This window comes from Psammomys obesus, unplaced genomic scaffold, assembly GCF_907164565.1.
Source record: "Psammomys obesus unplaced genomic scaffold, mPsaObe1.curated_primary_1811, whole genome shotgun sequence".
NCBI classification, from domain to species: Eukaryota; Metazoa; Chordata; class Mammalia; order Rodentia; family Muridae; genus Psammomys; species Psammomys obesus.
In genome coordinates this window covers 11173641-11194018 of record NW_026586816.1, presented here as the reverse complement: position 1 = coordinate 11194018, position 20378 = coordinate 11173641, and the positions used below count along the sequence as shown (strand labels likewise).

The following is a 20378-nucleotide window of genomic DNA, read 5'->3' as shown; positions in this document are numbered from 1 at the left end:
TCTATCTATCTATCTATCTATCTATCTATCTATCTATCTATCTATCTTTCTATGTTTCCCAAGCACATCCTTTTCCACCACAAGGAAAAATACCACCTTCAGTCTAGGTGTCTAGTAAAAGATTGTTGAGGGCTGATATTGATGTGCTTTCATCGATAGGTCCTTTCAAAAAATGAATTGCAGTGGTAGCTGAGACTTTCTGTGGTTTCAAGGATTTTACGACATCCTAAAGCAAGCAGCACTTACCTTTATTTCCGACTTTCTCCAGTTTCTAGACATTACGGAAATTAATATCAGAGTCCCGTCCCCTAGCAGTCACCTTCCCCTTCTGTTTGCTTATGGAAACAGCCTCACTACATAGCCCAGGCTTGCCGGGAACTCAGTGTGTATTCCAACCATCCTCTGCCTCAGTTTCCTGAGAACTTTGATTATACTCATGTGCCATCATACCTGGCTGTATGCACTTTTAAATAGCTGTATGTACCCTTTAATTAGCATTATATCACAAATGTCTCCTCTGCCTTTAAAACATAAGTCATTTGAAAATAAGGTTTTAAGATGGATATGCTCATTTGCTTGTTTTATTTATTTTGAGTTCTTTTTTTTTTTTTTTTTTTTTTTTTTAAGGTTTCCATTGCCAGCACTGAGGCTGTGTTGTTAGGTTCTCAGGTTGCAAAGCCCAGACTGGCCACTTGCTAGGTGGCCTTAGTTATTCACTGTTTACCTATCTTTTTTTGGGATAAGGATAACTACACTGGAGAGCTGTGGGGAGGTGGAATGAACCAAATAGAAGCAGGCCAGCAGGGAGGCAGAGTATGTGAGCCCAGTGCAGGCCAAGAAACAGGCACAGCCCAGGTCAGCGCCCTGTTCAACAGTCTCAGCGTCTGTGATTTGCTGATTTGCTTGCACTACATTTACAGTACAAGAACCAGGTGAATTTTTTTTTTTTTTTTTTTTTTTTTTTATGGCTTGTTAACTTGCTTTTGCAATGATGTCCCTTCCTTACCCACTCTGTGGTCAGGCGTTCCAGCACTAGAATGTTTAATTCTTCCTGGCGTTCTATAAAGATTCCTTTAGTTTTAATATGCTTTAAACCTATTGAAGTTAGTAATTTATTGCTTTTGGGAGTTGTCTGTGCTAGTACCATTCCTACTTTTAAATGGTGAATTTATTTTAAAGTGAGTTGGTTGGATACATATTATATAAAAAGCACTGTTCGACTGTCTTATATATGTGTGTGTGTGTGTATATATATATATATTTAATTATTCTTTTTTGTTTTGGGTTATTTGAAGCAGAGTTGGGATTTATTAAGCATTGCAGATAGATTTTGAGAACAGGGTTTACTCTAGAAGAAAGGCCTATTTGGAAATGTAAGTGTGGGCCCCTCCCAGAAAAGACACTTTATTACTCGTTGGTATTTTATGTTACAGTGTTTTCCAGACGACGGAATATTTCCCATTTCTTTTAAAAAATATTTAACCTATTTTATTTCATGCTATAATGTATTGCACAATTTTATATTTCCATAATTTTAAGGCCAGTTGTCTCCATTATCATTTATGATTTTTCCTGATAAAGTTATGCATGACAATTCCAGGGGTGACGTAAATAAAGGCAGAACTTTTGAGATTTGAATCTGTTAGCCCTTACTCATCAATACATCAATCTAGATCTTAATGCCAAAGTCTTAGATTCAGAATACATAGAAATCTGGTAGGTCAAATCACATGATTTAAGAAATTCTTTTATTTACCTATCCTTTCAGATAAAGAGGCTAGATTTAAATTAATCTGCAGGTAGTTTCAAGCTTCTCAGACTTGTAGTACCAGTGGTCTCCTCTCCCAGCCTTTTTGGCCTGTCCCTGAGGTAACTGAATGAGGACAGGACATGACTGCCCCTGGCTTAGGTGTGAGGGAGAACGCAGCCAGAGGCAAGGTCCAGACTGAACTGGGCAGTGGGAACCAAAAGAGGAGCCAAGAAACCATGTGGCCAAAATGAAGGAGCTTATATTAGGATCAGAGGATGGGGAAGGGAAGTCCAGCCCCTCTGCCAGAGGGGTTTAGTGTAGGCAACAGTGTCTGCCATGTGGAAGGAGCCACAAGTGCTGAGTGAGACTTTAGCCCAGGTCTCTTTGAGACCTAATGGTAACCAGTACAGGCAGTTGCTTTTCTCCTGTCCCGGAGCACATCTTCAGTCTTGGGTTCTGGAGCTGTCAGGGCCACACAGTGAGAAGGTGGAGAAGGCACCTGAGCCCCAGGAGAGACATCTCTGCTGTTACTTTAGTGTGAAAAGGATGTGATTGGGTGTTAAAGGCTGTGAAGATGACTCCTTAGAGCTAGAAATTACTGAGGCATTTGGCAAGCAGGACCTTGTAGTGTTCGGTGTTTCTGTTGGGAGACAGACCCTCATCTGGCCCAGCAGAATGCACTTTCTTCAGCAAGGTCCTAACTTCTGTCACTTGTCACTGGTATTCTTAAAGTAGTGACCTGATTTGAGTCTCAGTTATCAGTTTGAATCAGTCTTGTCTCTGTGGATAATTCTTTAATTATCCAGTTAATTCACCAGAATTAACATTCTGGTGAGACTGAAATATAACATAGCTCAATTGGAGTCATGTTTTCTTTTCTTTTTTTTTTTCTTTTTCTTTTTTTTTTTTTTTAATGTGGGGTATGAGTCAGTTACTGAGGGTTATTTAGAAGAAAATATTTGTAGTTATTAAATTCTCACCTTGTCCATTGACAGCTTTTGAAATAATTGTCCATCTCTTCTTCCCCTCACTCTTGTAGTTAGTTACTCCATATCTTCATTTCCTTCTGTGCTGTTGGTTTTTTGGTTTTCTCATCAGATTTTTTAATGTATGCAAATTTTCTCCTTTTTATAAGGAATGGGCCGAAGCTTATTTTTTACCAGCCTCCATGCAAATACTCACAATACTTTAATGCAGGACATTGTACCCTGAAGCACTTTCCAAATGTGTATTGTTACCTGTTCAGACAGCTCCAGGTACTTTTTTTTTTCTATTTTGTTTTTTACTTGTCTTAAATAAAACAGTCTCAGCCCACCATTGAATGATCTCTCTGTGCCCGATCTGTCTGCAGCCCACTTTGTTTCCTGGGCTGTTCATTCTAAAGCTGTTGATGTTAACCTTGGCTTTTCTTTCTACCTCGTATCTGCGGTGTCTGCTGCTACTGTCTTCAAGAGTATGTTCAGAATTGTGCCATTGACAAAACCAGGAAGTAGCTCCTCTCCTCACCTTACCTATCAGCTTCTTTGCATCTTTCCTATCAACTCTTGCTGCTACTGTTGCAGAGGCAGTAAAACAGTCTCTTATGAACGTAACTGCCAGAATGATTTCTTTCTTCCTTTCCATCCTTTTTCATCTCTGCCCTTACCTCCTCTACCTCTCCTCTTTGGTGATGGAGATTGATTGCTTCACACATGCAAGGAAACTGTTTTCTTAACCACGAATCTACATCCTCTGCCACAAAGTGATCTTTTTAAACATTGAAATACCTAGGCTTGAAAATCTCCAGCCCCCTGTGTCCACGTGGGCAGATCTTTCATGATTAACATTGCTTACACAGTCCTGTTCCCACTAACCCTGGCTGACCTCTTCCCATCTCTCCTCTCACTCTCCACTGCAGCTGCTCAGCCTCCTTTGCTGACCCTTGACCACAGTTGAGTCCATGTGCAGTAACTCCCCTCTGCCTGCACTATTACACACACCAGTCATTCAGCAGGCCAACTCCATCACCCCCTCAAGTCTTCGCGGGTCCCACCTCTCCCGGGGAGTGCTAACCCACACCTAACTGTACTGTGCACCCTCTGTCCTGGCAGCGTGTGCTTTTCTTTTTCTATACCACATCTTGCCTTCTAAATTACGTATACGATATCATTATTTTTGCTTTGTGAATTGCTTCTCTCTGTTTTTGCTGTACTTTGGGGGTGTGGGAGGGCATGAATTTGATGTTTGTTGATTGTGTCCAAAATGCGTAGCACGTTGAAGAAGTACAGTAAAAATTTTCTTGGTTGAGTATGGTCTTTCTACTCTTTTCCCCAGTGCATTTCAAGGAAAATAATATGTTCCTAATCCTTTGTGCCTCTGGGTCTGACACTGATGATTGTTCATCACCCCAGCAAGGGTAGCTTATAATGGACGGAATGCAGAGTGGCTCTGAGTGGCATAAGGGAGTATTATTACCTATGAAGTACTGAATTATTCAGGTATCTGAGACCAGGTCACTTAGCTGTCAGGAGAGCTGTCTCAGCCTTCCTATTTCTGTCTAAATGATGTAGATTCTAGAATCTCCTCTCTTTGGATGTCAGTCTTTAAAGATAGGCGGCAGCACTGCCTAAGGATTCTTCATGCTCAAGGGCCTTGGTAGCCCTCAGTGATGCTCTCTCTACTGGTTCTTTACCCAGGTGTGTCTACCTCTAAGGTGAGGTGGACCCACCTGTTTCTCTCTTTTTTAGGAGATTTGGTATCACGGCATCTTTTATGTGCTTAAGTCTGTTTTCTTCTGGGGCTCTCTACCTGAAATACCTTCAGTGATGTGATTTTTTGACTCTGCAGAGCCATTTAGAGGTACATAATTAATTGTAATATTAAATCCACAAAATCAGAGGGTCTCATTTTTTTTCCTTGAGTTTCCAAGAAAAGAGGGCTTTAGTCACTGTAATTGTCATTTTAGTTTCCTTAGAGTTTGTAGCCTCCATTTGAGTCCTTCAAATCTGAGGATGCCATAAAAACTCACTCTTTCCTTTTTATATGGCATGATAGTGTCCTCTGAACTTCACATTTGTACCGTGAAACATACACACACGCACATGCAGGCACGCACACACACAGATGTTAAATGTCATACAGACTTTAAATCATGATGGTTCTTTAAAGACATACATGGAACCAGTAGCTGTTATCTAAACCCCAAGTTTAAGATTTTTTTTCCTATTTTTTTTTTTTATTTTGTTCTTAAGGTGTAATTAAGGTGTATGGATTTATGGGTAAGAATAATCTGTATATTTAATTAGATAGTTTAAACATTGCAGCCATGGTTTCTGTACACAGGAGCAGCATGATAGAGAAGCATTGTTCTTATGAATTTGCGTGTCTTAGAAACTCTGGTTAGACCTTCCTTTTGTTAGTAGGAAAACTTAGTAACGTAGTTACTACTCGTTTTACATTGACTTGTCAGTAGTCTACCATTGTCTGGAACTGAAAGGAAAGAAAATCGTGACCTCTGATGATGTCATGTTTACTGTACATTCAGCCATGAAAACATACCTTGTTGTGACAGGTCTGTGCCTCCTTGTGGGTCTCCTGAAGGTCTCTTTCCAGCCCTGTGAAAAGTTTTGGTTTTATTATTATTATCTACGTATTTATTTACTTTAGTATTTTGTCTGTTGATTTGCCACCTCCTCTGTATCTGCTCTTTTGTTTGTTTGTTTTCAGTGTCATATTCTTGCTCGTTCCTGAGGGGCTAACTGTGGCCCTTGGCTGCTATTATATTTGAAGTCTCTGCATAGAGAAAGACTTGTAATAACAACCATCTATTTTTCTATGTTTGTTGGTGGGAAATATGAGCGGTTTATAGTCAAAATGCTTCTGATGTAACCTGGGGTGTCCTACGTGCCTGGAAATCCATCAAGTTCTTAATCTACCATCAACATGATACATGCTAAGAAGGTTCCCAGAAGCACCTTCTAAGGAGGAGAGTCCAGGCTCCGGGAGCTGCTGGCTGCTGCCGGGCCCTGTCTGTGCGGACAGGGATGTGTGTACAGTGCTGTCTCTTTAGGGCCATGAGGCCCTTGACTGCGTGAAGCTGGACTCACGTCACTTGGGAGGTGGACTGTGTGAATGTGTCCAGCAGTGGAGAGAAGGGTGAGCAGTCAAGCCACTCCACGTAAATGTGTACAGCTTGTTTGTCTGAATAGAAGTTCCAGTTTAATTGGCTACTCACCGTCAGTAAATTTCTATAGGATCCATTCATGTCCCCCTGAAGTTTGCAGCTGTTTCATTTTACCAGTGTCACAGCTTGCGTTAGCCCTGAACTCCTTCCTGTTAGCAAATGGCTCTGGCATGGCCTCAAAATCACCATCCAGCAGGATATACCTGAAAGTGTGAAAGGGTCATTCTTTTTTTTTTTTCCTTAAGGTTTAATTGCCATGCAAAATTCCAAAAGACTGTTGGTGAACTTATTCTATGTCAGTTACGCCGAAAGCTGCTAGACTATCTTGTACTTTGATGAGCTGTCAGTGCATGGCTTTGTTGGTGAATATCCCTTTTAACCAGCGAGTGATTCTGGGTGTTATGGTTAGAAAACACCAATTCACCAAGTTCTGTAAAACTTTAGATGTTGGCACGTTTCATTCTGTAGTGAAGAGATCATATAATACCACAGTTGCTTTCCTTGTAACACTATGAAATACCGGGATGTTTCCTGACTCTTGGTGTCAGGGTTTCCAAAATTCTGATTTTTTTTTTTTTTGCAGAGGCTTGCATTTCCCCATCAGTAATAAATTCTGTCAGACTTTCTTGAAATGCAAGTTTCTCTCCTTTTGAGAAACAACCAGTCTTGATAAGCACAGCCTGCTAATTCTCAGGTCATGGTGGCTCACAGCTGCTGCAGGCCTGACTCTCAAGCTTCACAAGTGCCTCACTTGAGGCAACCATTCTCCTTGAGTTTCATCAGAAATGCCTTGTGCAGGCTTCTCGTTTCATAATACAGTATGAAAAGGGTGTATACTCAAGCATCCATTTATTAATCTGAGTGTTCCTTACTGTGGCTTCTCACGTTTCCATGAAACCTTACTTTGATGGCAGCTAAGGAAGGAAGAGCTGTGCTGGTCTTCACCCAGGCTGCTCACTAGTTGCCGAAGCACCCGTGTTGGTGTGGCTGGGCAAAGTGGGTGAAAGGACAATTACCATGTCCTCGGTCAGGATATCTTCCCCTTTTCATTTTAGGGTCTACTGGGGTGACCTTCCACAGGTTTTGCATGATACTGCAAAGAGTCAGGCTCTCAACCCATCTTTTTCCTTTGCAGTTCATGGAGAACATCCCAGTTCTTTGTGTTTGTGGCAGATAGCTCTCCTGTGGAGACTTTCAGTTCTGCCTCAGTACTGCCAGATGCTTCTCTGAGATTCTGTCCCTGGTGCCTGCTTCCGACACTTCCCTGAGTGGTGTGGTTCAGAGGTCTGTAAGATACTTGACACTTTTAACTAAACAGCTGCGCACACAGTATATTAACTAATAACAACCTGGCACAAAGGTATTTCTATAGCCAGGAGAACTTACCGTTAAATTATCTGTCTGTCTGTCTTCAGAATAAATTTCATATTGTGGAGGAATGTGTAGATTGGAGCTGGCCTTGAGAGCACCTTCCTTCTTTCCTTCACACACCTGACAGATCAACACAAGTGCTTACAAGACAGGGATATGAGTGGTGTACTCTTCTGCTGCATTAGAGAATGTGGAATAGACATGCTAGGGTGCTGCTTTGCCGGGGAGGCCTGAGGTTTTGGACTACCCTATTCACACATGCCTATTCTGTTGCTTTGTTAAAGACTGGGTGTGTCTAATGTAGTGGAAATTCATCCATTCAATGTTAAATACAAACGAAACATCTCAGAGCCACAAAGTCTTTTTAATTATCATTTTTTTGGATTATTCATATGACTGCTCTGCTCCTTTCATGTGGATCACAGAATTTATCATCCTTTCCAGTTCATTAAATTACTAAAATTCTCTACTGCTGCTATAAATAAATGTGCCCGACCATGAAGTGGTTTGGTTGAAAGTGGCTTTGTCCAGTCAATGATCTTGCCCCTGGCTGACCCACACCTTTCTGTGAATGTCTGCACTGCATTAAATGCTAGGCTTCTCATAAACCAGAGCCCTACTTTGAGTGCACGTAAGGACTTGCCTTTATTATTTTCAGTTGTGTTAGCTGCAAGCTGAATGGAGTCTTAGGAGCTGCGTTGTGCTTGGACTTGTTTGGGAGAGCCTTAGGATACATTTAATAGCCTCTAGGTTCACTGCCACTGTTTACAGTTTACAAAGCACCCAGAACTCTGTGTCAGGCCATTTTACCCCAAGATTGGTTGCCCCGCACAAATTAGTATAGACTGCTAACTTTTCTTGGACTTATAGAGCTTGAAGTTTGCTTTTACGTAACCAGTGCCAGGTGTGTGGGTGTGGCCTGTTAGCTCTCCATAGAGATATAAGATACAGCCCCAGAGAATGAACTCTAATCGGGTGACATGAGGCAGGGTAGTGCAGGTGGATGTGGAAAGCCACGGAGTCCTGGGCTCGAGTGTCCTCAGGATTGCTTCTGACGGGTTCCAGGAACGGGGCTGTAGGATGACAGAAGGCAGCAGAGTCGTGGGTACCGTACCGTGCAGAGAGAAGTGGACAAGTCAGCAGAGCCTGAGTGAGTGGGTCAATGTGGCTGTCCGAAAGCAGGACGGGGTTTCGCTTGCCTGGTCCGTGTGTGTGCTCCTGGTGTGCAGGAGCATCCATTCCCATTGGGTTACGAAGAGCCTCTCGGTGCAACTGAGATTTGGCCAGCTGCCATTTAATAAACATCTCTTTTTGTCCCCATGGTTCGTGTTATTTTAAATTTTACTAGAGGCTATTAATATAAGCAAATAATGAATCCTAGTAGTTCTATGACATGCCCACAGCTGCATGTGTAGAGAGCTAGCTGCCTCCGATATAAATTTTGCTCTGTCTTTAGAGCTGAAGGTTGGCTTGGGTCTGATTCCAGTTGTCACCATGCAGTCATGGATCCCCAATGAGGCCGTGCAGCTATAAACTATGGTGAAATGTTTCTCAGTGTTTTAACACAAATTAAGGGTTACCCCTCTGAAGATGTACCTTGATTTCAATGACAGTTAAGGTCCACAGTACACATTTGTGCCTGAGGGTGTATGATGTAGATTGGGGAAAACAAGACTTAAGAACAGGTTGTTGACGTTTGAAAATGAGACCTATTTTAAGAGCAGTTAGATTATTTTTATCTTTACCTCTGGGTAGGACAATCGCTGACCTACTTAAATAGTATACTTACCATAAAATATAATATGTACTGGTCTATTATTAGAAGTGAACTTATGTTCCAAATACTGTATTTTCTTGTCCTAACATAAGAAATTAAGTGTAGAAATCCCTAAGCAGCTATTCATTTCACAACAGCGAGAGAGGTGGGAGCAACAAAGGGACACTTTCCCAATGCCATCTTATTTCCCACGGCAAATGGAGGGTCTGAATACTGCTTGTTGTTCCTGTTAAGTCTATACACCCATTTACAGTACACTGCACCTTCATAGCATGCCTTTCACAACCCACCTAAGGAATTCCAGTTTAAAGCTAGTTAAAAGCTAAGGACAGGTGAGACCTTCGCTTTTAGGAGTATGCATTGCTTTTCAGAAGGCCTGAATTGTGTTGCCTGTGACCACGCGGGAGCTTACAACTGCCTATGACTTTAGTTCCAGAAGATCAGTGCCCTCTTCTGGTATCCCTGAGTTCTGGGTGCACATAGGCTCGTGCAGGCACACACACACACACACACACACACACACACACACACACACACAGAGAGAGAGAGAGAGAGAGAGAAATCTTTAAAAGTAGCAAAGCCATTTTTCATTTGAACTTAGAAGAGATTTTATTTTGAGTGTTTTCTAGTAGTTAATTTCTGTAGTATGCCCATCATTGGCTTCTTTTGTTTTACAATGTTGTTGATATTCTGGTAATGCATATATTTTTAAATTTCATTTGAAAATGTGTATTTCAGAGAAGGTATGTTAGAACCAAGCATGGGGGTACAGACTTAAGATCCTAGTACCCAGAAAACTGAGGCAAGGGCATTGCTCTAGGTTTGAGGCCAGCCAGATCCATGAAGCAAAACCATATTTGTTCGTTTAAAAAGAAAAAAGGAGCAAAGGCTGTGAAGGTCATCTTAGTTGCTACTGCTTTCTAATCATATTTTAGTCTTCCCTGAGTAGCTGACCTCTCAGTTTTGTATCATTATCATTTAATGGAAATTATGTTTTATTCTAGACATATATATTATAAAATGAAGGAAGAGGACATTAAGTACTAGTTAATCAAGACCATGTAGATGTTTGTAGAGTGGTAAATCCAAACTCAGAATTTTTATGGTCTTTTCTCATTGTTTTGCTAAAAATAAAATTTAAAAGGTCTTCCTGGCATTGCTTCAAATAATGTCAAATCTAAGATAATCTTTATTGATCAGGTGTTTTGGTGCAATGAGACAGGGGTAAATTGAAGGGTTATTTCTAAACCTTGAGTGAGTAGAGGAACAGCGCATATTTGGGTAACTTTTTATGTAGAATTCTTATTTTTAGGAGTTTTTCACTAAGAATTACAGGTGCTGTAGGATTCTGTCTATGACAGATTTGGAATCCCACTATCAATCAGGACTGGCACAAAATAAGTATCAGTGGCTTGGGAATTGTCTGCATTCTTTCTTCCCATCCCCATTCCGTGTGCTCATCGGAACAGTGACTTTCCCTGTAGAGTAAGCTGCTCCTTGTTTAAATCTGAGTGGCATGTGCTAGACATTTCCTGATCTGATCGTGATGCTCTTGGTTATTCTCCTCCTGACACGGGTGGGGCTTCTTAAGTCAGACAAAGTAAAGCACTGTGTTCGAGGTACACACATGTTGGTTTGTTTTCTTTTCCTTTTTCAGTTGACCAACATGTATTATTTTCCTTGTCTGTCATCAGAAGCAAACAGATGATCTGGAAAAGGCCACCACAATGCTTGTTTGGAGTTATTCCATTATGTCCATTCCCAGTTAGAGTTCCTTGTTGGATCAAAATAACCTGTCTTCATAGATCTTCAGAAGGGAGCACAGAATTCCAGCTCAGAGCTGGAATTTCTTTTGAAACATTGTATAGAGGATAGAGTAAGTCATATGGTGGCACGAATGTAGTCATCATAATAATGTGTCTCACTTTTATACCAGCATGTTTAATATAGATTCTATTTGTTTGAATTTACACAACATCTCTTTGGTTGTGAGCCTCGCCTTTAATGGCTGAGTCATCTCTCCTGCCCATACATAGCATATTTGAGGACTCATTTCACCCCCGTTTTTCTTTACACAGTTGTTAGAGCTGATCTTTGATTGACGAATCTCCAGCATCTGTTGCCTAGAGAGTTACTGGCTTTTACTGATTTCTTTTACTTACATGTTTGCTTCTGTGCAGTGTGAAATACTGGGGATGGTTGTATTCCCACGCCTGGGAATGGAAGCTCTCACTTAAGGATTTCCATCTACATTTCCACCATATCACCAGTTGCCAGAGTAGCCTTCTCAGTTGAGAATTGTGATTATATACTTTACCAAATGTCTACATAGAAAGTGTAATTATTCTAATGCAGGCCAGCCATATAGCACAAGAAAAAAAGGCCTAGTGATTGCAACTATTAATGGCCGCCTTATAATCACCAGAGTCCAGATTAAAGTGTATTTATTTTTGTGGAAAAACTTAATCAATCAAACATTGCATACATATTTGTCTGTAATCATATTGTTAAAATATAAAGGAAACTATCTTAAGTAAATAATTATTTCTGTTGCATATAAACTTTTTACTTATGTGTGCATATATGTCTGTATGTGTATGTGCACACGTCTGTACAGGTACCCATAGGTGTCAGAAGAGGGCGTCAGATTTTCCAAAGCCAGTCACAGTGTATACTGGAAACTAAAGTCTAGTCCTCTTCAAGAGAAGTAAGTGCTCTTAGCCACTGAGCCATTTTCTAGCCCATATGTAGATTTTTTTTTAATCCTAGAAACCTGGAGAGGAATTGTCTGTAAGATCATTGAGAGTACATAAAATTTAGTGATGGTTTGCCTTTCTATCAAAATATCCTAACCTTTACAAAGTAATATATGACGATATTCCTTTAAAAAGCTGGAGTGTATCACTTGATAAATCTTAAACACTGCTTTTCATTCAAGGTATGAGTGAATAATCTGAGATTTAAATGAGTTGTTTAGTATTCTAACCAAGGTGCATTCAGAGATACAGTATGTTACAGAGGTGTAATCATTGGGTATATTAAATGCTATATAGGATTTTTTAAAGCGTTAATTGTTTCTGCCTTCTGAGAGTTAATGCAATCTGACTTTGGATGTTTCCAAAGTTTCAAGGTTAACTGGAGTTCTTTCTAGTAAAGGAGATGATTTAGGAACCACATGCCTGCGTCAATCTTCTGGACAACTGTGGTATGCCTTGTCCTAAAGCTTAGATTAGGTGCCATCACCCTTGGTGCTGGAGTTCAGAGCAGCTCACCGAGAGAGTCCAGTTAGAATTGGCTAGTGTGAGCGTTGTTGTCAGTCAGTTGCTAGACAACTGCTCACAGCTTCTGGCTTTGTTGTAGGCACAGTAAGGCACCAGCCAACACTGGCCTCCTCATTGCTTCAAGTCCAACAACATGTGGCCTGCCCGGTTGGCTGCAGGTGTAGATTTAGGGATGACAGTGCCGGATTCTGAGATTGCTGTGGCCCTGCTCAGGGTGTAGCTGAGAATCTTGATTATCCAGACTGAAATTCAAAGCAAGCTGCAGAGTAACTTGGTATTGTGTGGCCCACTGGTGGGCCCAGAGCGCGCCTGGAGGGATGTCCTGTCAGCAGCTGTGAGGCTTGAAGATGGTGCAAGGGTGGGAAGCCAGAGCCTTGTGTTTTGGTTGAGTTCATCATAAATGATGTTTTCTGCTTGAGTCCAATTGCTACTCGTAGCGAGAGCTTACCTTTGTAGTCCGTTTTCAACATTTATCAAAGTGCTTTCCCAAACATATAATTTTGACTTCATAGTAAACGTGAGAGGCTGGGCTGTGTGTAATTATTCTATTTGGCAGATGAGGAAAATGAGGCCCTCGAATGCTAAGTACCCAACCTTAAACTTGCTTGTTGCTAGCTCTTGCCTTTTTCACTATACATGCTGTGGCTTGGCTCTTCATTGATCTCCAAATTTAGAAAGCATGTAGCATGTTTTCCAGCAGCTGCTGCTATCTTTAGGAACTGCCAGCATTTTGTCACTTATCTCTCTAACATCCCAGATCAGAGTCATAACGTTTCCTTGGTACTGACAGGAAAAGTAAGCAAAACCCAAACAGCGTTCGTTCTGTCACTGCTCACCAGGCTGAACTGCTTCATGTTGCGTCCTGTGACACTGTGTTGGAGGTGCCGCTCCTTCAGTCTCCCGCACTGCCTTGGTTTTAGGTGTCCCGTCATAGGCCATGGACGGTCCAAACAGTGAGACTAGAGTTACAGCAGTTGTTGCCCACATGTTGGGGACACAGAATCCTATGTCAACCAGGAAGATCTGGTTTTCTGACCTTAGGCCTACCTGGAGAGCCTCCTGGATTTCAGCAACTTGCCCATGGCTGTTCCTTCCCATTAGAGGACTTTGTAGATCCTGTTCGTGTTTTTTCCTGAACTGCCCAGCTGGGGTGTGGACCCAGTATGTTCATGGCTTTTGTCTTGGTGAACTCTGCATGTATGTTTTCCTTTCCTAGCTGATTAGAAATACAAACAGGATTGTGTGTGGGGTGACTGGAGTGATGTGATACACCAGATTGAGTGGGACAAACAGAGCACGGCTCGCACACCTGCCTCCCATTCCATGTTCTACCCTACTGTTTTACCGTGGGCTCTTCCTTACACATTCCAGACACCTCTGGCATGCAAGTGGCCTCTTGGTGAGACTGCTGCTTTCCAGGCTTCCGGAGTCCCTTTCCCAAACTGCCAGTATAAGTCAAACTCAGACAAGCCAACTGGGAGCCCTCCCATGGAGGAAGGGTGCTTTAAGTGAGCCGAGGCTCTGTTGATAATTTTCTCATTAATTCAGAAGCCAAGGAAAACACATAATGGAGATTCAGCTTTCTGGCAATTACAGAGTCGATAGAAGCCCACTATTAGCTAACCTTTGGGCCCGAGCTCCTGCTTCTCTTCACTGTATGCCGAGCTCCCAGTACACTGCAGGTCTTTACAGTGTGTTTCGGGAATGCTTTCTTTGAAGGCTGAAGGGCTTCTTGACCTAGATACCTCAGTAAGATAGATGAATGGTGTCTCAAAACATTCCAGAATCGAGGAAGTCTGGGAGCAGGTGAGAAAATGCTGGTTGGGAGGAGGCTTTGAGATGATCCTTCCAAACAGTAGGCGCTGTGTCTGGATCAGAGAACGAGTAGATGAGAGTCTGTTTATAGTTAAGTAAAGGGGGCCGTGATGGATTTAATGTAGCAAAGTAGAAACTAAGGTGAAGAACAAACATACTCAGGTTAATGTTACGTTTTGAGTTTTTTGTTTGTTTGTTTTTTGGTAACATTTTATTGTAGTGGTTCTTAACCTGTGGGCCATGATCTGTTTGAGAGTGGAATGACTCTTTCACAGGACTCACCTAAGACCATTGGAAAACACAGACACTTACATTACAATTCACAGCAGTAGCAAAATCAGTTATGAAGTAGCAATGAAAATTGCTTTATGGTGTGGCTCTCCCTAACACAAGGAACTGTTGTTAAAGGGGCAGCGTGAGGAGGGTTGAGAGCCACTGTTTTCTGTGTTCTGAGTTGTGTATTACTCTGAAAGGCAGATGAAAGCTGTTGTTAGCCTTTTCAGAAAAAGTGTTGCAGGCTGCCCGTTTGGATGCATTTGAGGGATTTAGTGTGCACTCTGTTAAGTACATGGGTCTAGCTTTCCTTTCCTTTTGATAGGCTTCTCATAGTCCCAAGTCTGAGTTCTTGATGGGAAAGAGCCTAGGGTGTTAAACTCTAGGTAACCCACATCATAATCCACTGTTTCTTAAACCGTTCATTAGACAATTGACTGTGTCAAGAGCAATACCAAAACGTGAAGAATAAAATAGAAAAGACCAGCTTGAGCCTTGTGTTTTTAAATCTTCTGATGTGTATGCTTTGTGCCTAGTCAGACTATAAAATGTGATTCTAACTGAACTGGGCATCTTTGGAGAAATGCCCTTCCAAACAAACCTCACTGTTCAGCTGAGAAAGTCCCTTAAAGATGGTTTCAGAGCCTTGTCCCATGCGGTTGGGTGACTTAGCCAGAACGGTAGAGTTTCTTGGTTGCATATGGTTGTTGACCGTATGCACTATAGCTTTCTGAGACAGCACTGGGAAATTGGTTACTGAAGGGTTGGCTGCTTTGTCTGCTTGGTATTTTTGAATCCTGCTGTTGGCCTCTGAGCATTTGGACTAGAGCTTTTCCAGAGAACCACACACTTTAGGCTCTCTGACTTGGCTGGCTGCCTACCTGGATGCTAGAATGGAGCCATTAATCAGAAGAGAACAAGATATAAGAGGTTCAGGTCTTGGTTCAAACTAGATTAAATTATCTTGAGTTGCTTGTTCATTCACTTGAATTGAAGGTAACGTGTTGGCAAGTGTTGAACCTGGATCTTTGAGGATGCCTTTCTCAAACTTCAGTGACATACACACTGTGGCAGAGTACTTGTTAAAATGAATTTTGTTGTGATTCTGAATTCCCTAAAGGCTCCTGGGACACAGTGCTGCTGGCTCTGAGGCTGCACATTTAGCAGCAGTGTGTGGCCTGTCTTGTCACCAGAGCAGGAGAGGCAGGGGTGCGTGTGTGTGTCTGCGTGCGTGCGTGCGTGCGTGCGCGGGCGCACGCGTGCAGCAGAGGTTGATATCAAATATTTCCACTGTTCTTTGCCTTAGTTTTTGAAACAGAGTATTCGTTTAACTGTAGCTCACCAACTGGCCAAGCTATCTGTCTGGCAAGGTCTGTCTAACTCCTTTACCCACTGCCAGAGCTACAGTTGCAGGTATGTGCTGTTGTGCATAGCTTTCCTTTTTCCTTCCTTCCCTCCCTCTCTTCTTCCCTCCCTCCCTTCCTCCCTCCCTCCCTCTCCTCTTCCTTCCCTCCCTTTCCCTTTTTTTTTTTTATGCGCTAGGTGTGCATAGTATTCCCGTAGCAAGTGCCTCCCTCACTCAGCCATCTCCCCAGCAATCCTAGATACTCTGCAGCAGGTTATTACATCTCTGATGTTATGCTCAAAGTACAGCTGAAGGTGATTTGCAAGGGTGTTGCTGGGTGGAGTCTTAGCCCTGCAGTTGAGAATGCAGTAATTGTAACAAATAACAGCACTCAGGTTCTGTCTAAAATGGGGATGGGTAACCTTATCTGTGTCTCTCTTACACACTTTACGCACCCACCGTGCTTGCAGTGGCTTTGCAAGTAGTTTTAATAATAATGACAATCCAGAGATATTCTCTGGCTTGACTTAGTGAGTAGGATGCTAGGATTTCGAGACTGACTCCTGGTATGCAATGCTAGTCCTTATAACAACAGCTGCTTCTCATTTGTTGAGCCCTCCCCTTGCCAAGGAGTCAGTGTGCAGGTGAATGCTACACAGCACACAGGGCTGTGCCCTGACGGGTACTTTACTGAGGGGCAGCAAAGAGCTTTTGCTTTGAGCAAATTGGAGAGATCCCATGGATAGGTGTGAGAGTCACTCTTGTTGCTAGTCCATCCTTACAAATCAATAAGCTTGCTTAGGAGCTGCTGTGTTACTAGACGCTGCTGGGGGAGCCTTCTTCCCATCTGAAGCAAGGAGACCTTTGACTGTTTTGCCAGTAATAGCAGACTTTGGTCATTTTAAGTAGCCCTACTACTGGTCCTGTCTTAGAGCTTGTGGATTATTTTATGTACAATTTGTATGACAGGATTAAATTTAGCCCTAAGTGTTGAGTTGGATCTTGAGATCATAAACAGGGCCCAATTTGACTTATTTTTAGTGAATTTCGGTGTTTAAAAACTGATTTGCCTCATTTGAATGCTATTTTCTTATCTAGAATTTCCCTATGCTTCAGTACAGCTAAATGTGCTGGTATAAGCTCATCGTAATAACAGCATTTTGTGACCTGGGACTCATGTCCAAGATCATTGCTGAGCTAGAAAACATTGGAGGGCAAGCTAAACACATGGCTTCAGCAAAGCATTCAGAGAGTCTGAAAAAAGAATGCTCCCCCCCCACCAGCTGTACTTAAATGTATTTGGTTTAGTTTTAGTACGTTGATTCCCTTTGGCTTTAGAGACTAAAAGATTCTGTTTGAAATAGTTGCAAGTAAACGCTGCTAGTGGGAAGATTTTTGCCAGAAAGAGAGATTAGACATATGTGTTCCCATTCTTTGTTAATGGCTTTTGCTTGTTTTGGTTGAAATGAAAATGTTCCTGTACTAAAGAGAAACCCCTCCCTTCCTGTTTGCAGATGTCTTTCATTTGCTGTTTATCTTATTTAAATATACAGTAGAAAAGAAAATGTAACTGCTGTTCCTTTAATATCAGAGCTGAGCACGCTACAATAGGTGTCACTGTTTGGCTTGGTCCAATCCTGATTGGTGGCTTCAGCTATTGGCTGGGAGCGCTGGCTGTCTGACTAGGCTGCCGGGCTGTAATACCTCTCTCCTCTCTCCCGGATCCATTCACCACACAACTTCGCCTGCCCACAGACGCTCTGAGCTCGGCACATCTTGCTAACCTAATCCAGAAGGCAAGCACCTCAGCTCTCTGCCTGCCTCCTTTGCTCAGCATAGGCTTTCCCCGTGATCCAGAAAACGGCTGTTTTTATGGGCAAGTAAGGAAAACAGGAATCATGATGGGAATGTGTTTAACAGATCCGGTCCTGGATAAAACTTAAAGCCAGTTTCTCTTCAACATAGTGAAAAGGTCACCTTGCCTGGCTGGGAAGAGCAGGAAAATACCAGCTTGTTTGGTTTCTGTTAACATCTTAGCTCCGGCTAGCCTTTTTGCCTTGATGTTCAAGCAAATTTGGAACATCTAGCTCTAAGGAGAGACATCTGTACTCATGGTAGATGATAAAGAAAAGAACATGAAATGTCTCACCTTCTTCTTGATGCTTCCAGAGACGGTAAAGAACAGGTCCAAGAAAGGTTCAAAGAAATCAAGCAGCGGTGGCAGCGGTGGCAGCAGCGGCAGCAGCAAGTTGCCCCCAGTTTGTTATGAAATAATTACCTTGAAGACTAAAAAGAAGAAGAAGATGGCTGCTGATATATTCCCCCGCAAGAAGCCAGCCAACTCCAGCAGCACCACTGTCCAGCAGCAGCACCAGCACAATCTCTGTAACAACAACCTCATCCCGGCCCCCAACTGGCAGGGTCTTTATCCTACCATCAGAGAAAGGTAAGCGCCCGTGGTGGCCAGCGTGTTTACTTTCAGAGTTTGCCAGTATTAAAGTCTTTGCTTTTGCACGACCTGTAATGTATTTTATCACGAATCTCTGCTTCCTCTTTCTCCAGAAGCTTTAGTAATAATGGAAACCTGCCTTGTATCTCTTCCAAAACAGTACAGCTGTTTACCTCTTAGATAAAAATATTTCTGCAAGCTGTAACATTTAAGCGGCAGGGCTGAGTCTGTGGAGCACAGAAGAGAAAAACCCTTCATTTGTCCTGAGCCATGTGAAAGTTTGGATAACTTTTAAAACTTTAGTTACTTCCCATGTGTCTGCAGTGATTTCAGACACTTGTGCATTTGGAACCTTTATTTCCTGTTTTGCCGTGAAGTCCCTGAAGTATTGCTGCTTAGCTTGAGAAGGTTTTGCATGCTGGGGAGAGGAAGGTTAAGAATGCAGGCTGCTGTGAATTAATGAACTGCCTCTTGTTTGTAGAAATGCGGTGATGTTCAATAATGACTTGATGGCAGATGTGCATTTTGTGGTTGGGCCACCAGGTGGGACTCAGCGGTTGCCAGGACACAAAGTAAGCAACAGCTGCATGACCGGTCTCGTCCTGAGATTTTTCACAGAGGAACCCTCTCAGCATGGTGCGCTGGGTGGGCAGCGTGCCTGGAGCAGACAGTCGTGTTTCACCCGATTACAGAGAAAGCAGACCCTTTCCAAGAGCTTGGCCACGCTTAATTGTGTCTTTATTTCCCTATACACGGCTGTCTATATGTCACCCAGAAACAAGCTCTCGTCACTCTCCAGTGGTAGGAATGGTTGGAACAGGGTTGGAAAGTCCTCTGTTTACTGTTCCTATAGACATCAGATGAACCAGCTTTGGTTTTATTTATTCCTCAGTAGGGGCTGGGGTGGTGTACATTAATGTCAAAGCTTCCAGGTATTGATGGAGAACCTGTCTTGTATGAAAATCTTATGATCCCCCTTCAGGATACACCATACTCTGGCTGTTTTAAAGAAGCAGGTTAGGGACTTTTAAGTTTCCCTACCCCAACTTGCTAGCTGTTGGGGGGTGGGGGAGAGTTGACTTCCTGAAAATGCTTCAGCTTAGTCCTGGAATGAGATTTCCCTGTCTTGACAGTACGTCTTAGCTGTTGGGAGCTCAGTGTTCCACGCAATGTTTTATGGAGAACTTGCTGAGGACAAGGACGAAATCCGAATCCCAGACGTGGAGCCTGCTGCTTTCCTCGCCATGCTGAAGTGAGCATCATCTGTGGGGGCGGGGGGGGGGCAGATGTGCCGGGGGCGGGGCGTTGTGCTGTGTCCATGCTCGGCCGCCTTCAGATGTGTGTAACATAAAAGATTCTAAAGAGACAGGGTGCTGCTCGCCTGTGAATAGTTCTGCAGGAAGCTGCTCTCTGTATTTCCTAGGGCGTTATGTGCGCTGTTGCAGGCGTTCAGAGCCCTGTCTTAGCCTGGAGCCTCGGGGCAAAGAGCTTAATGCAGTGAGCTGTTCTTAATGACATTTTAAAAGAAGAGGAGCTTTCCTGCATGTACATTATTTAATAGGCATCTTCTCCCCACGAAAGCAGTGTGCTCTGAGAAGGCTTCAGAGAAATACAGCTCTCCTTCGCCGTTGGAGGAATCATGGCCCTTCCTTAGCTAGGGACACCAGGAAGATGTGTGTCTTCTCAGTTGCCCCGTGGCGCCGAGGAGGAACTTATTTGCTGATCTTTGCCCACACATATTCTACACATAAACTTGCACATGCTGGTGGCAAAGGGGTCTTCCACAGTTGCCTGCAGATTTATGCGAGGAATCTTCACTTAGTAATAAAGAAGTATAAAAAAAGGATTAGGCTAGTTACATATTTACATAAAACGTTTCATATCTTATGGGCCGTTGCAGCCTACTGTATGTTAATCAAGAATCATCTTTTCCAGTGTCTAGGGCTAGACAGTAGAATAGACTACCGTACACTTAAGCCCAGTCACTGTAACTCGTATTTATAAGGCTTTTATTATCTCTATTTTCAACACACTCATGTTTGAGTTTAAGGTTATCTGCTGCTCAGGGGATTTCAGTTACTAACGTGAATTTAAAAACAAAAATAATGTTTTTGAAGAAAAATTGCCCAGTGGGTCAACAAGTTTGATAATATTC

The 20378-nt window shown here is 42.6% G+C and overlaps 1 protein-coding gene across 2 annotated transcripts in view; it reads left to right on the top strand.

The window, feature by feature from the left end:
- Btbd3 (BTB domain containing 3) overlaps positions 1-20378 on the top strand; it is a 32618-nt gene that overhangs the window by 2601 nt on the left and 9639 nt on the right. The window contains exons 2-4 of one of the 2 annotated variants that reach the window (XM_055602666.1): positions 17944-18220; positions 18705-18795; positions 19357-19475. In XM_055602666.1, the coding sequence (XP_055458641.1) occupies positions 18078-18220; positions 18705-18795; positions 19357-19475 (353 nt within the window). In that variant the 5' untranslated portion in view covers positions 17944-18077. Of the gene's footprint in view, positions 1-17491; positions 18221-18704; positions 18796-19356; positions 19476-20378 lie in introns of those variants that run through there. The other variant, XR_008719598.1, reaches the window with a different exon arrangement.